The 14,121-nt window shown below is 39.6% G+C and overlaps 2 protein-coding genes across 5 annotated transcripts in view; one reads left to right on the top strand and one right to left on the bottom strand.

The window, feature by feature from the left end:
• Positions 1-93: 93 nt before the first annotated feature.
• GTPBP6 (GTP binding protein 6 (putative)) lies at positions 94-12,866 on the bottom strand. Of its 2 annotated transcripts, XM_064143485.1 has the most exons (11): positions 12,297-12,866; positions 10,350-10,487; positions 9,855-9,925; positions 8,328-8,458; positions 7,564-7,634; positions 6,982-7,140; positions 4,529-4,737; positions 2,988-3,136; positions 2,376-2,528; positions 732-801; positions 94-641 (listed from the first exon to the last, which is right to left on the bottom strand). In XM_064143485.1, exons 1-11 carry the CDS (start codon positions 12,664-12,666, stop codon positions 585-587), a joined length of 1,578 nt encoding a protein of 525 aa, XP_063999555.1. In that variant the 5' UTR covers positions 12,667-12,866; the 3' UTR covers positions 94-584. The 2 variants fall into 2 exon arrangements, with proteins under 2 accessions (XP_063999555.1, XP_063999554.1); XM_064143484.1 differs by having other exon boundaries at positions 94-801; positions 12,297-12,863.
• The window catches only part of LOC135175402 (cohesin subunit SA-2-like), a 67,872-nt gene continuing 66,549 nt past the window's right edge, over positions 12,799-14,121 (top strand). For all 3 annotated transcript variants that reach the window (XM_064143482.1, XM_064143481.1, XM_064143483.1), the window contains exons 1-2: positions 12,799-13,010; positions 13,557-13,737. In XM_064143482.1, the coding sequence (XP_063999552.1) occupies positions 13,694-13,737 (44 nt within the window). In that variant the 5' untranslated portion in view covers positions 12,799-13,010; positions 13,557-13,693. The remainder of the gene's footprint in view (positions 13,011-13,556; positions 13,738-14,121) is intronic.

Here is a 14,121-nt window from a genome sequence, read left to right as displayed (position 1 = left end):
AGTCCATGGTTTGCTGTACCTTAAACGTTTTCTCTAAGAACCAACACAGTAATAGGTATTGTGATAAATTACTGCAGGCAAAAAACCTGTATTGATAAATATGGATTCACAGTTAACTTTATTTCTGGCTTAAACAGATAAATCTCTGGTCTTTGTTCTTCACTGCAGTAAGAGATGGTAGTTATTTTACTTAGGTTCATGCATTCTGCTTGCACACATTCTTACCTGTATTTTCTATAAAATGCCACAATATTTTATCAACTTTCATTTTCCAAGGAGAATCTGAGACACCTTAATAAATATTATTTTATTCTGAAAAATAAGGTAAAAGGCTCTATTTACATAAGAAACGTGGTATTTTTCTGAAAGTTAATTCAGATGCCATCCAGTGATTTGTGGGAGGTTCACAATTTACTGTCAACAGTGGTTTTAACATAAAGTATTTAGTGCTGTCCCTGTACTGGCTGACACAATGAAGCTCACAGCTCTTACTGTTTCTAAAGAAAAGTTTTCTGAAACAGTGTCCATTTCTAAAATGCATTAAAAAAACCCAATCAGATGGCAAAGAAAACACTCTTCAACACTCAGACTAACAGGTCATCATCTTGATTTGATCCTCTTAAGGAGATCACTTTCTTTTCCTAGAAAAGGATGCAGTATCATGACATACAAATCTTACTGTTGGGAAAGAGGTTTTTGTATTTGCCAAAAGCAGAATTGCCAATTATCACCTTTACCCTGGCAGTGCCATGTTCAGCCATGACTTCAACTTCTTGAACTGTTGCTTCTTTATAGAGCCAACTGTAAAAGTAAAAATATATTAGCATCTCAAAGGTACGACTCACTGCATAAAAGGTGATCTTTGTTTTAAGTCACACTCCAAACTAGGCAGTTTAACTCTTTAAAAGATTAAATGCTTCAGTTAGCTTTTCATTTGGTGCTTGCTGTTTGGAAATAAGGTTCTCATAAATATTTCAGATTTGTGTTTTTATACAGAAATCTGGCTCCAAGACAAGTGGCATGGTCTTTCAGGAAGTATATTTTATTGTACTAAGACACAGAACTCTGAAGGACACTTTCAGAAGCAGCCTCCAGTGGGGATATTTTTTTCTTAACAGGCCAGGAAACTCTGATAATTATCCTTGTAATTATTAAAGCAGATTAAAATCAGTATGATATGCTTTGAAATTTTAAGACATCATCGTGGAAAGCCAAATTAGGCCTAGGCATGTCCTGGCTTGCCCAGTTTTCTGCTCTCTCTCTTTCTGCTGATGGGGGAAGCAAGGGCAGTAAAGGAAGACAAAAAGTTTGACACCTTTGAGTCTCCTCCATGTCCCTTCTAAACTTGCAAACAGGGTACCCTCACATGTTTATACATTTTGTTTGTGTTTTGCCCTAAAAAGGTGAAAGCAAGCCCTGACCTTACCTAATAATCTGATTGGCAGATCTGTGTCCAAAGAACCATTAGTCTCAGGCTACATTGACAAAAAGAGATGAGCAGGTAAACACAACGTGCTTTGCCTTACAGTGCTCTGCCTTAATGTGATTCTGCCAGTGCTCTGCCTCACTGCTGTTGCATCCTGCCATGATTTGCTAAGCTATAAGCTAGCTTTGCTACATAATAACAAGCTCTGATACTTTGGGTTTGTCTACACGGAAACTGCATTGTCTCAGTTTACCAGGACTGGCATTAAATGCCTTCACCTAATAGGCTTACTTAGCCAGCGTGACATCATGCCAAGACTGCACATCCACAAGTCTTATGCCAAGATTTGGAGCCCTGTAAGGGACACAGATCGTCCAAGAGGAACTAGGATCACATCAGAGATCACTTGCCTCTCTCCTACCACTCTTGTTAGAGCCTGGGAAGAACTGTAAACCTTGATGGCTGACAAGACATCAACAGAACTCGCTGCAAATGTTTGGGTATTGTCTGGGAACTGTAGTTAGCCTGGGAGTCTGGAGATACTAACTTTATGAGGAAATACTCAAAAGCCTCTTTAGGAAAACTCTATAAATTCTCTAAGTGAATGCAAGCCTTCTGCTGTAAGCAGAAAGGATCTTCTCGAGTCCCTCTAGTGGGCAATTGGTACAATTGACTGCAAGAACCTTCCAGTTTTAACAGTTTATTGAATATATTACTGCTAGTTGTTTCTTAAGTGTTCTAGACTCTGTTTTCCTTTGTGTAACGTTTTCATGACTGTTGCAAAGGACCTATTATTAAAAATTGTGCCTGATAGCGAGATTCCTGAATATCAAAATTAATAAACTACATTAATTAAAAAATGCCATCTCACAGCCACACCCACCATGACAGCCAGGAAAGACAAAGAGTTTCATATTTTTCCAAGTCTCTAAAATTAAAAATTCTTTACCTTAGCTGAGGTCCCTCCAGGTTGACATTAACTGTTACAATCTTCTTCCCTGTTGTTGTCAAAATCTTTTTCTCTATCTCTTCTTTCAGCTCTTCTAAGCCATGTCCATGTAGAGCAGAAATGGGTAAAGCATTTTCCTCAGTGGGTTTATACCTGAAAGGTAATAATACAGATTAGGTTGTGAAAAATATTCCAAGCACAATTTGTGTTATTCTATATTGGCAGCTTCCTACAGAGGATGCTTCTTGTGTGACTCAAGTGATTTATTTTCTAAATAAAGCATAATGATTTAAAGTCTATAGTTACGTATGTGGAAGACTGAAAACCACTATGATATGTATTCAGAAGTGTGGGAGCTCTTTTGTAGACTTAAAAGGCTTCCAGAGCTTTCGGGGCTCAATGACAGCTTTAAGCTAGACTTGAAGAGTGGGGCTGAAGAAAAGCTGAGAATGTTGGTCAGCCTGGACAAAAGAAGGTTTCAGGTTGGATGGGGCTCTGAGCAAACTGCAGGGCTCTTGGACTAGATGACCTTTACAAGCACTTTCCAAACCAAAACACTATTATTCTATGAATGCAAGAACTATTTAAGTATACTCAGCATCTCCTGCTTACCTTTCTACCAAATCCACTTTGTTATGAACTTCTACCATTGAGTCCAGTAAATGGTTTGGAAGGTTAAGACGCTTCAGCACTGACAGAACCGTTGCTTTCTGGAGAATGGTATCTGGATGAGTAATATCCCTCACATGAACTATCAGATCCTAGCAAGCATCAATATACAAAAGTTACTTAACATACTAGTTAGCAGATACCAAAGATTTTGTACTAATTTTGCATTGCTAGTTCATATGATACACTTTCATATCCATCAGAGAACACACTGGCAGCATAACACTCTAAAATGAACTACTAAACCAGTATTAAACCTATACATTTTCTGTGCCATGATGGAAGAAAATCTGCAGCATCCTAATCTTTCACTTACACATTGAGTACAAATTGTGTCCATCTACCCTGAAACAAGTCCTATCAGTCAAGCTTGTAACAGAATTCAGATTTCAAGTAATAACTGATTCAATTATTTTGAAGCCAAGACGGTGTAATAATAAGGCTTCAAATATACTGAAGAAGAGTAAACTCTAAAAAGGTTTTAGAAGACTAATGGCTGAAACACTCTTTCAAAAATGGGAGGAAACCCTATGTAACATGTAATTCTAGTTTTGCATTCAAAATACAGAAGATAATCTTTATCCTTAGCTTCCAAGGTACTATTATTGGTGCTTCACTTTGAAACCTCTATACAAAAGTTATCAGTTTCAAGTACATACATGATCATGTTTGCCAAGCTAAAAACTAGGCAACCAAATTCAATATTTGCTTTCAAAATATTTTGTCATCTTTGCTTAAGATCCTGCTTTGAAATGATGAAAATAGTTAAGAAGCAAATTTCTTGCCTTTCATTTAACAAATCAAAACAAGAGACAAACAGGACAGTTTCAGCCAGCTTTTGAAAGTCATATTACTACATGGTGAAGTCTAATCCTCTAATTCCTGCATCTAGCTACCACCGAATTTCATTTCCTCTGACTACACAGGCTTTTTGTTTAAATGTCTGTGTGTACGCAGCTTTACACTTTGCTGTAACATAAAAAACTGAATGTAATGAGAAAATGATTGGAAAAGTACATTTTATGTTTATTACATGCTGCCTGCATCACATCACAATCACCCACTTTTATTGCTATAGGAAACCTTAAGTTAGAAACAGATCATTCCAAAGGCTTTATTTCATTTTTAACTCATAGGAAAGCACACCTTAACTTATTCAGATGCACTGTTTAGGTTTTCAGATATTTCATCAGCAAAATGTAACTTATCTGGTAGGTACCGTGGAGAAGGACACACGTCCTCCAAATTAACCACGAATAAACCATTCCGAAATATCTTCGTATCTCTATGATCTGCATAATTTCAAGTATCAGAAAATTGGCTTAAATTAAGATATTTACCTCATTATCTTACGAGACTACTATTAGTCATCCAGGTACTTTGCTAAGAACAGTGAGCAGATTAACTTCCCCTTCTTTGAAAGAGTGAGGATTATCTAAAAAGAAATTTATTTGATTTCTCAATTTTTATAGTCAACTACTTACTGAGTAAGCCACTTCTTCTAATGTAGCTGAAAAGGATTCAACCAGATTGTGTGGAAGATCAGTCAGAAACCCAATGGTGTCAACATAAATAACTGCCATATGTGAAGGCAGATAGCCAGCATGGGCTGTAATATCAAGAGTGGCAAATAGCTGATCTCTGGGTTGAAGTCCTGCTTCCCCTGTCAAGGCTTTGATCAATGTAGTTTTTCCTAAACAAAGGAAAAAAAAAAGGACAAGATTTTAACAGCTTGTTTCAAATGAAAATTTAATTTGTAAAGCTCAAGTGAGTTTGAATGATGTAACATATGTTTTCATATCTATTTCACTACTTTAAATCAAGCTTGTGATGAGTTATCTATATGATATTAGAAAATACAAACATTATTAACTTTTTTAACTTGGAAGTGGATTCATGACCGTGACTGGAAGCACATGACGCAAGACTGAACTGAATTGCAAGGTGACTTAGCTATTTCTCTCACCTCTAAGACTATCTGAAGGTCATTGCCATGACAGCATTAGGAAGCATAAACTTAGGCACTCCTCAGTGCTTCTGTTGTCAAATAAATCAATATTTACATGTTAAATGCAACAATAAATGGAAGTGTATCTTATTAGGTTGATGCTTTTATTGGGCATTTTATCATGAACATAATACTAGAGACATTTAACTCAGTGTGCTGGCTTGAGCCTACTGGAATATTTTAATGAGAGAAATTAGATCATTGGCTGTGAGGAGAAAATAACAGTGATGTCTATATCGTTCATTTGTTCTGCTGAGGAACATAAATAGTCAAAATATAAGATAGAGCTCTCACTTCTCACTTCTTCCTCTTTGGTCTGCGTGTCTGGTTGCATTTTGCCTTAACTCTTTTGCATGAAACCTATGTAACCTGATCTAACCATTTCCTCTAACCTCCTTGTCGGCTTTTGACATCTCACTTCATATCTCTGCAGATTTATCCTGTGAGCTACATGGAGATTTATCTGGTTATTTCTGAGATTGTGAGTGGGGGGGCAGGAAAAGGAGTGAGGTTGGTCAGGAGCCCTCTTGGGCAGTCTGGCTGTTTGGGAAGGATTTTGAATTTCTGTATTACTTTTAACTTGCATATAATTGTAAATATCTGTATATATTGTCTAGATATGCTTGTATATTTGTGCATGCTGAAAATGCAGCTTCATTCCTTAACTTCCAGCTGGACGAGTTAGTCTGGTTAATCTACTGAGGGGGGGAAACTCCCATACTCAGTATTTCCCAGAATTGCCATTAAACTGAAGTGCTCAGTATACACCTCAGTTGAAGTATTTCAATTATGTGTACAAAACTGTAATACATATATGTATATTGTTGAATCTTCAGCTTTGAAAGTATGGAAGTAGGGCATTTAAGAAAAAAAATATGCCATGTAATCCAAATCTTTCAGTATGTAACTCATAACAGAACTAGTGTAAGATAAGTTTGTTTTTATAAAGATCATAGAATCATTAAGGTTGGAAAAGACCTCCAAAGCCATCAAGTCCAACCCTACCAGGTCCACTGCTAAGCTACATCCCTAAGCACCACCTCTACACAATTGTTAACGCCTCAATTGGAGTGACTCCACCACTTTCCTAGGCAGCCTACTGCAATACTTATCCACTCCCTCAGTGAAGAAATTTTTCATAATATCCAATCTAAACCTTGCCTGGTTTCCTCTCATCCTGTTGCTTTTACCTGGGTGAAGAGACTGATTCCTACCTCGCTAAGACCTCCTTTCAGGTAAAAGTAGACAGCAATAAGGTCTCCCCTCAGACTCCTCCAGACTAAATAACCCCACTTCCCTCAGCTGCTTCTCTTAAGATTTGTGCTTTAGCTTTGCTGCCCTTCAGTATATATGTTGAATAAGAAAATGAAATGGTACAAGATAACATAACCTGAAAAAAAAAGTCTGGTCCAAAGTATATGAATTCACTTATGTGTAAGAAATAAAAAAAGGGATGGACAAAACCCCTTAGTTTTATTTAGATTCTCTTACAAAGACATCTCAGAACAACATATGTCAATGAAAAGCTGCAGTGCTTTTTAAGTGTGTTTCTCTGATCGGCTGCCAACTGTCCTGAATTTTCCTCCTACGCCTCAAACCTTCACAGTGCTCACTCTGATAAAGTAATAAGAGATTCATATAAAGGGGTACTAACAGTAGAGTATTCAGCACTATATAAAAAACCTTTTGGGCACAATATATGCTAGGCTTTTCTCCAAAACATGTCTTTGAGACTGAAAAAAACCCAAACCCTAACTAATTTACTTTCCTAACTACATCCTAATTGACGTATATTCATTACACAAGTTAAAAACTAATTAAAATACTAAGCCTGTTGACAGTGAAATGAGATTGTGGTTAGAGTTTCTAACTGAAAATGAGACAATGTAAGCACTTTTGTGTTATAATTTCCTATGAGCGTTTGCTTACCAGAATTAGTGTAGCCCATTACTGAGATAATTGGAAACTCGCGTTTTTTGCGCTGAGTTCTAAGTAAAGACCTTTTTCTTTTTAGTTTCTCCAGCGCATTCCTAATTTTAATTTCCTTCTCTTTCAAGATTCGAGTCTGTGTCTCCATGAATGTTTCACCTGAAAATCAGAAAATAATAATTGGCAGAATAGTCTACAGGAGAAACAGTAAACCAAGTGGTGATGTGCATATGGAAATCAATTGAGTTAGCATATATAAAGCGGTAAGTAAGCAACTAAAACTGTGTCTTCTTGCCTAAGAGTTAGAGTGATAAGTTATTATTAAAACATATGCTAAGCACTTTGGAATAACCATGTACACTTAAACTCCTGTGGCAGCAAATAGTCTGTGCATGGTCAGACTGTATAAACCAGTACAGACCAAAACTTTATTGTTCCAACAATTTTTGTATGTTCATTAGATGCAGAAAACAAACAGTTCTTCCTCGTGGCCTACTCCACATGAAATAAGATGCAATTAAGTTTTTTTTTAAACCTATGAAGAAAAATATCCTTTAATCTATGAGAATATTTAGACTTTACCTGAGCCCATGATGTACCTTGATCCACCTCTCTGCTGATCTAGCTGAGACACCTCATTTTTCAGATTTGACCTAGCAGTGGAGAAGCAGTTAATTAGAAAACATTTTCTTTAATCAAATTACCCTGAAATGCCTAAGAAACATGAAGTAGATGTGATATTCTAAAGTTACAAATAAAACCACAAAATGACAAAACTCTAAATAAAACCTAGTCATGGTGAAAAGCCTGATGAAAAAAAACACAGATTTTTCTGATTCCTCAGCTTAGCAAATTATTATGGCTATGAGAGAGGCAAAGATGCCTCTAATACATCCATGCAACTCACACCAACTGCCACATCCAAATATTTCTGTACCACATAATGTAGAAATGTGGAAAATTCAGCCACAAACCTTTAATCTTGTTTATAGCTTTCCTTATTAAATCCATCAATATTCACATACTCAATACACATATTCAATTCCTATATATTCTTGCAATCCATCTTCTATGTGAGAAAGTAAGGGGATTTTTTCATGAGAAATGCCTTTTGTAGGATTATCTATTGCACTTTTCTCTCGTTTTGGCTGTCAGTGCTGGAGAAGCTTGAAAAAATGACGTTATAGCAAATATTTCTATGCTCTAATCAATCATGAGGCATACTATGCAAGCACTGAAACGGTGTAATTTTTCTTTACACCACAATATTACAGTTTTTGTTGCTGTAAAGAAATAGTTGTTAAAATATGCAAACATCAGCATGTGAGTGGCACAGCTTGAGGTACCTGAGAAGTGGAATTTCGGCCAACGCTATCTGAAGTTTGGCTTCTTTGGTCCGGGCATTACAACGAAAAATATGAAGTACAACTGTGTATCTGTCAAAGACTCTCACACCCCAGGCGTCTTGTAGTTCTCTCTTTAGCCATGTCAGCAACGATTACAAGCACAAGATTCAGTTGACCACAAAAAAAGGTAATAAAGAGAGTTCAGAAAGTAGAAATTTATATCCAAGGTCCATCAGATTCAGCCAGAACCCTTAATGGATTCTGATTCAGAGCACTCATAGCACATCTCAGAATTAAAAATCTAAGTCCTTGTAAAAACATAATTGTGAAATGCTGGAATGGGAAAGGATAGGCACAACATAGGAAAAAAGAAGAAAGAAAGAGAGGAAGGTAGGAAAATTATTATTTAGTAACCAGCTTTTCACAAAATACTTAAAAATATGACCCAAACAAAATCCACCAGCTTTCCTCTAATTCACAAAAAGAAATGTAAAGCATGCAGTAGCTCCCATCTGCCATCTCTAAAATCCAGACTGCCTGTGTTTTTATATGTTCTCACTTTCTTGAATGAACTCTCTTAAATTGCTCTTAAGATCTAGACTTACAGAAATACTGTTTTTTTTAGCAATTCCATTACTAAAAGAACTCATAAGATAAATTAAGGAATAAAGACTAGGAAAATGAAATAAAACTGTTTCAACTTCTATTTCATCAATAAAATGAAATGCACAATGTAACCATTAGAGATATTTACTCTATCTGTACTTTTTATAATCAGGATAAGTTTCAAAACTATCAGCAAACATTAAGGTTTGCTTGCAGAGTTTGCACGTGCTTCATAACACACAACGCTCTGTGTGTAAAAAACCTTAAAAGAATTTGTTTCAGTTTGTTGAAGCATTTAAAAAAAAGAGCATGTATAGTTCATGCACCATTTTTTTTACTGCCATAGTTAAAATTCCAACGAAGCATCCTCCTCCCCTCAACATAATCCAGCCAGTTAAAAGAGTTTTAATTTAAGCATTAGGAATGAACGTTCAAGTATTTTAGACATTTGAGTATAAGCTTGTTCTGAATATACATCTCATATTCAAAATACAATACAGCATCCAGAGAACTACAGGAAAACAAATACACTATCCATATAGACACAGAAACTTCTGCATACAGCTAACGCAATATGTTCACATTCTTCATAACAAAAGCTGTGTTATCACCTCCACTTTGTGAAAAAGACCATGAGTAACTTTCCCAATATTTTAAGCAAGGCCTGTGACAAATTCAGGAGCAGAGTCTATATTTAACGGCTGTTAGGCTGCTGAAAAATATCATGAACAAGCATCGGAAACACATATATCAACTGGACAAATGCAATAGGAGTTAGGCTTCCTTTCAACAGAACTCAGGTCCAAGTGGCTTCATATATTAACATTTGCAAATTCAGTCACAACTGACCCTGTTTCTTATAACAATAGCTTCTAAACAATACGGATGTAAAGAATATAATTTTATATAACATGTAATTACCTTTGTTACTGAAGACATTCTTTCCACATTCAAGAAGACAGCTGTCACATGGGGCAATTTTCTAATCTTTTCTAAAAGACGGATAACCATTGCAAAATACAGTGTTAAATGTCAATTGTCTTTTAAAAATGTACAGAATTATAAAAACATTTTGCACTGAGCAGAATGCTCATAAAATATCAAATGGGACTGCATTCTTTGCTGACAGGAGTTGTAATTGCACTCATTTAGTGCTATGTCAAGAACACCCAGTTTCAATTCTGTCAATCACATAAATACAGGGATTAAGTTGCCTCACATTTTCAGTAAGCAGGAGTTATTTCCAATGTGTTGCTTCTGTAACCTTAAAAAAATCCTCTAACATTTATTTGCAAACCTGCATGATGGATAAACTACATTCTCCCACTTTTCTGCTTTCACACATATCCTTCAGCAGTTCATTTGCAGAAATCTTCCAATTAGAATGACGCAGTGCTGAAAAATCTCAGCTCTTACCTGTCAAAACCTGAAAGTTTCCTTTGCCAAAAACAAACTTCTTGTCAGGATTTTTTGTAGGAATAATTATTTTGTCTAAAACGGTCCAGTTTTGAAGGGTATCCACAAGAGCAATGGCTTCAGCAATCTGTAGTTCAGCTTTTAGAAACACAGAATTTAAAAAAAAAGAGAAAAAGAGATTGTAATATACCATTATAATTTTCCTCATTATTTCAAATAACTACAGCATGTGCATGAACAAGGAAAGACTAAGATACATTTAAATTCTAGCAGGGTAGATATTTCAACCTCTAGCACAATGAGGAAAATGTCTTAATTCTAATTAGAGTAATTAAACTTCTAGTTTGATGCAATTTTATCACAGAAATCATGTTTCTGTCAGTACAAATTATTTCTATGGCTGTTGATTAGAAACAACTTTTGACTGTATTGTCAAAAAAGTATCAAGCCTTTTGCCTCAACAAGTGAAATGACTAGCTAGAAAATAAATTCTGTTACTTCAGATAAGCAGCATGTGGTTCATTCTTTGGTGTTTCACAGCATTATTTAAAGAACTACTAATACAGTTTATCTTGCTATTAACTTCACCACTACTTATTCATGAAGTACTTAGGCTGAATTATGAGTTATTAAAACCAGCAGATTCCAGTTGTGTATTCTCATTCATTAGTCTCTTTGGGTTTTTTTAAGCATTTACATGGCAAAGTACTGATTTCACAGTATCACAGTATCATCAAGGTTGGAAGAGACCTGTGAAATCACAAAGACTAGACAGGCACATTAGGAGATCCGCTTCTGATTTGCCAAACATTTCCTCTTTTCCTAACACATTTGTCAAGTTTCTCTAGACAGCAATTTATATGTTAAATCGTTTACCTTATTCCAAAAGACAATACATTTTTAAAGATAGCCAAGATCCACTTTCTCCTCATATTGTTAGCGTTCCTTGCAAACACAGATCTCCTGTTCTACCTGTGGTGTTTCATCAATCATTCGAAAACATTTGTTCAGACTTCAGGCTCTTCGATCTGGAGGGCCTAAATAAATGAAAGGGATCACTGCTATTCTTCTGTGTGTCTGGGCAGAACGATCCCTTCACATTTAATTTATTTTTCAGTTGTCAAATGTGAATGCCTATGCAAACTCTGAAAATGTTGCAGATTTTTTTCCGCAACATGGCAATTTGTTAAGGATGCTCACAAGATGTTTGATCAATTACAACTTTGTATGCAGTGAAGTGTTTGGAGAAGCATCAAATCAAGTTCAACGTGTATTTTAACTGTGCAATGATTAACGTGTATACAGTAGCTAGCTACAAGGATTTCTGAGAGAAGTCTAAAAACGACAATACTAAATAAGGTTCTTATACAGGAATTTTTGGTGACTGCACTGTCAAGTAACTGCATAAAAGCACCTCATCACTCTCTTGTAAGGAGTACTCCTGCTCTCCAGCAAACTTCTGGGCAAGCCTAAGGCCAAAGGACTCCTGCCTGCCTCGAAAGCCAGCACGGCTGACAAGTGAAGGCTATTAATATTATCCTATTAAAGAGGAAACTCGGTTGTTTCCTTCAAGCAACCTCAACACGCCAGGCAACAAGTTGTTTTGCTCTCCAAGACTCAATGTCGGCGTGATGTAAAAGTCAAAGCACAATTCTGCCAACGCTCTGCCAAGTGCGTCGTCTTTTAAAAAGTTACCAAAGAAAATTGTGAGCTACGGCTTTTCTTCGAGTTTGCATTTTGTTAGTTGACCAGGACAACGTTCCACTCTTACCACTGAAATAACAGGTCTACTTCACACTACCGTAACAAATTCCCTAGACGTGACCACAGCGATCTCCAAGAGGAGACCGGGAAAGTGCACGTCTGGCTGGAAGGATTGGCGAGGGCATAACCGGTCCTGCAGCCGGCGCAGCCCGCACCTGCACCCGCCTTGGTACAGCCACGCACCGCTCGTCAGCGGCGATTTCTTCGGGCCCCACTTGACATCCGGGTGCACGATGACCACGCGCTGAGCACCCGGGCCCAGGGCCACCGCAGAGGGGCCCAAAAGCTCCTCTAGCTCCGCTTCATCATCCTCATTTTCCTTCTCCTCCTCCTCCTCCTCTTCTTCTTCTTCTTTATCCCCGCCGGCGCCCGCCATCCTCTTCCATTCCCCTCTACCGCCCGCCCGCAGTGGTTGTCCCTTGTTTGGCGGCCGCTGGGGAGCTCGCAGGCGAACAGCTGCGCTGAGTGCGCGGGCGGGCCGGGCCGCACCGAGAGCTGCCGCCGCCCGCTGGCACCGCAGCAGAAGCGACAGTGGAAGGCGGCCGGGCCCCATCGCACGGCAGTTCACAGCACAGCGCCCCGCCGCCGCCGCCCGCTCCCCCTCCTCCCGGGCAGGGCAGCCTCGGGAGGGATCGTTACGGGGCGCGTTGTTCCGCCCTAGCCGTCTACGGAAGCCCCGCAGCACCTACGCTCCGCCAGCCTGCTGTGGTGGGTCATGTGACAACGAGCCCCGCCGCTGATAGGCCGAATGGCACCCAGGGCCAGCCGTGATTGACACTGGGCCGGAGCTGGCTCCTGGGCTGCCGCAGCCGGAGCTCGAGCGCCCGGGAGGGAGGGGGCAGCCGGAGAGGGCGGTGTCGGCGCGCGCTCGGCGCTGGGGAGCGCTGCCCCGGGCAGGTGAGTGGTGGGTCCTGAGCAGCGGCCGCGCACGGCCGCGCATCTCTCGTCCCGCCGCCCCCTGGGCCGCGCCTTGCTGCTTATCCTGACGCGACCGCGGCCAGCCCGCAGCTCTGCGTCTGTTTGCGTGTTTGTACGGGGAGATAGGGATGGTGAGAGTCCCGCCTGTCCTGGGCCACACTGGCCTCGCAGCAACAGCAACAGCAGCGGCGGCGACCGCGGCGGTGGCGGCGATGCCCCTGCGGCGGCCCGCCCGTGCGGGGCACACGGGAAGCGTTGCCGCCAGCGGTGTGGATGTCTGTCCGAGCGAAAGGAGGGTAAATGGGCCGTACGACCCCGGGCGGCTGTCTGATGGCCAGCGGCTTTGTGCGCGCCGCCTTGTCAGGGCTTCTGCCCTGTGCGGCAGTTCCACTTCCGAATTCTTCTATCTATGAATGGGATTATTGCAGTTGCGTGCCATGCTGCGACTTGGGTTTGCAGTGAACTTTCTGACTTAGTATTGAGGGAGCTGCCTAGAATTAACTCCCTGTTTTCTTTTCTTGACAGTTCTGTGGTTGCTGTTTCACCCGCCAGAGCCAAAGCTGTGTTAAGGTTCTAACTCTACCGATCTTTGTGAAGGTTCCTCCGGAGCGGTGCTGGTCGTGTTGGCTTGCTGTCTGTGCTGCTGAGATAATGTAGCGGAAATGATAGCTGAGCCCAACACAGCCAGTAACCTTCCCAGCCAAAAGTAAGATCTGGCACAGGTTGCCTGCAAGATATGTTGGTGAATCGGAGCACTGTCGCTTGGATTTGCACCCTGCAGATACCAGGACAGTCTGCGATGTGTCGTTTTGGGTGGGAGGGGAAAAAGGAATTTGCTATACGCTACATCTGGTTACTGATATCTTCCTTTTATTCAGTTTTATGTATTGTTTTTCGTCTTAGTGTATAGTGTTTTAGACTGATTTACATGGACCTTGGCCTTCCAAGATTTTCTGTTCTAGAATTAACTGCAGTGCAAATCATCCTACTATGATGGGCAGATTCATAGGCAGTATGTGTGTTCACTTCAGTGGTGAAACTGGGGATTCTGAGAGGGAAGAGTGCTGAGCAATCTGTAGTCTCCCTGTTG

The sequence above is a fragment of the Pogoniulus pusillus genome, chromosome 5, assembly GCF_015220805.1.
Source record: "Pogoniulus pusillus isolate bPogPus1 chromosome 5, bPogPus1.pri, whole genome shotgun sequence".
In the NCBI taxonomy this organism is placed as follows: domain Eukaryota; kingdom Metazoa; phylum Chordata; class Aves; order Piciformes; family Lybiidae; genus Pogoniulus; species Pogoniulus pusillus.
Note: the sequence above shows the minus strand (reverse complement) of the source record. Positions and strands in the feature narration are given on the sequence as shown.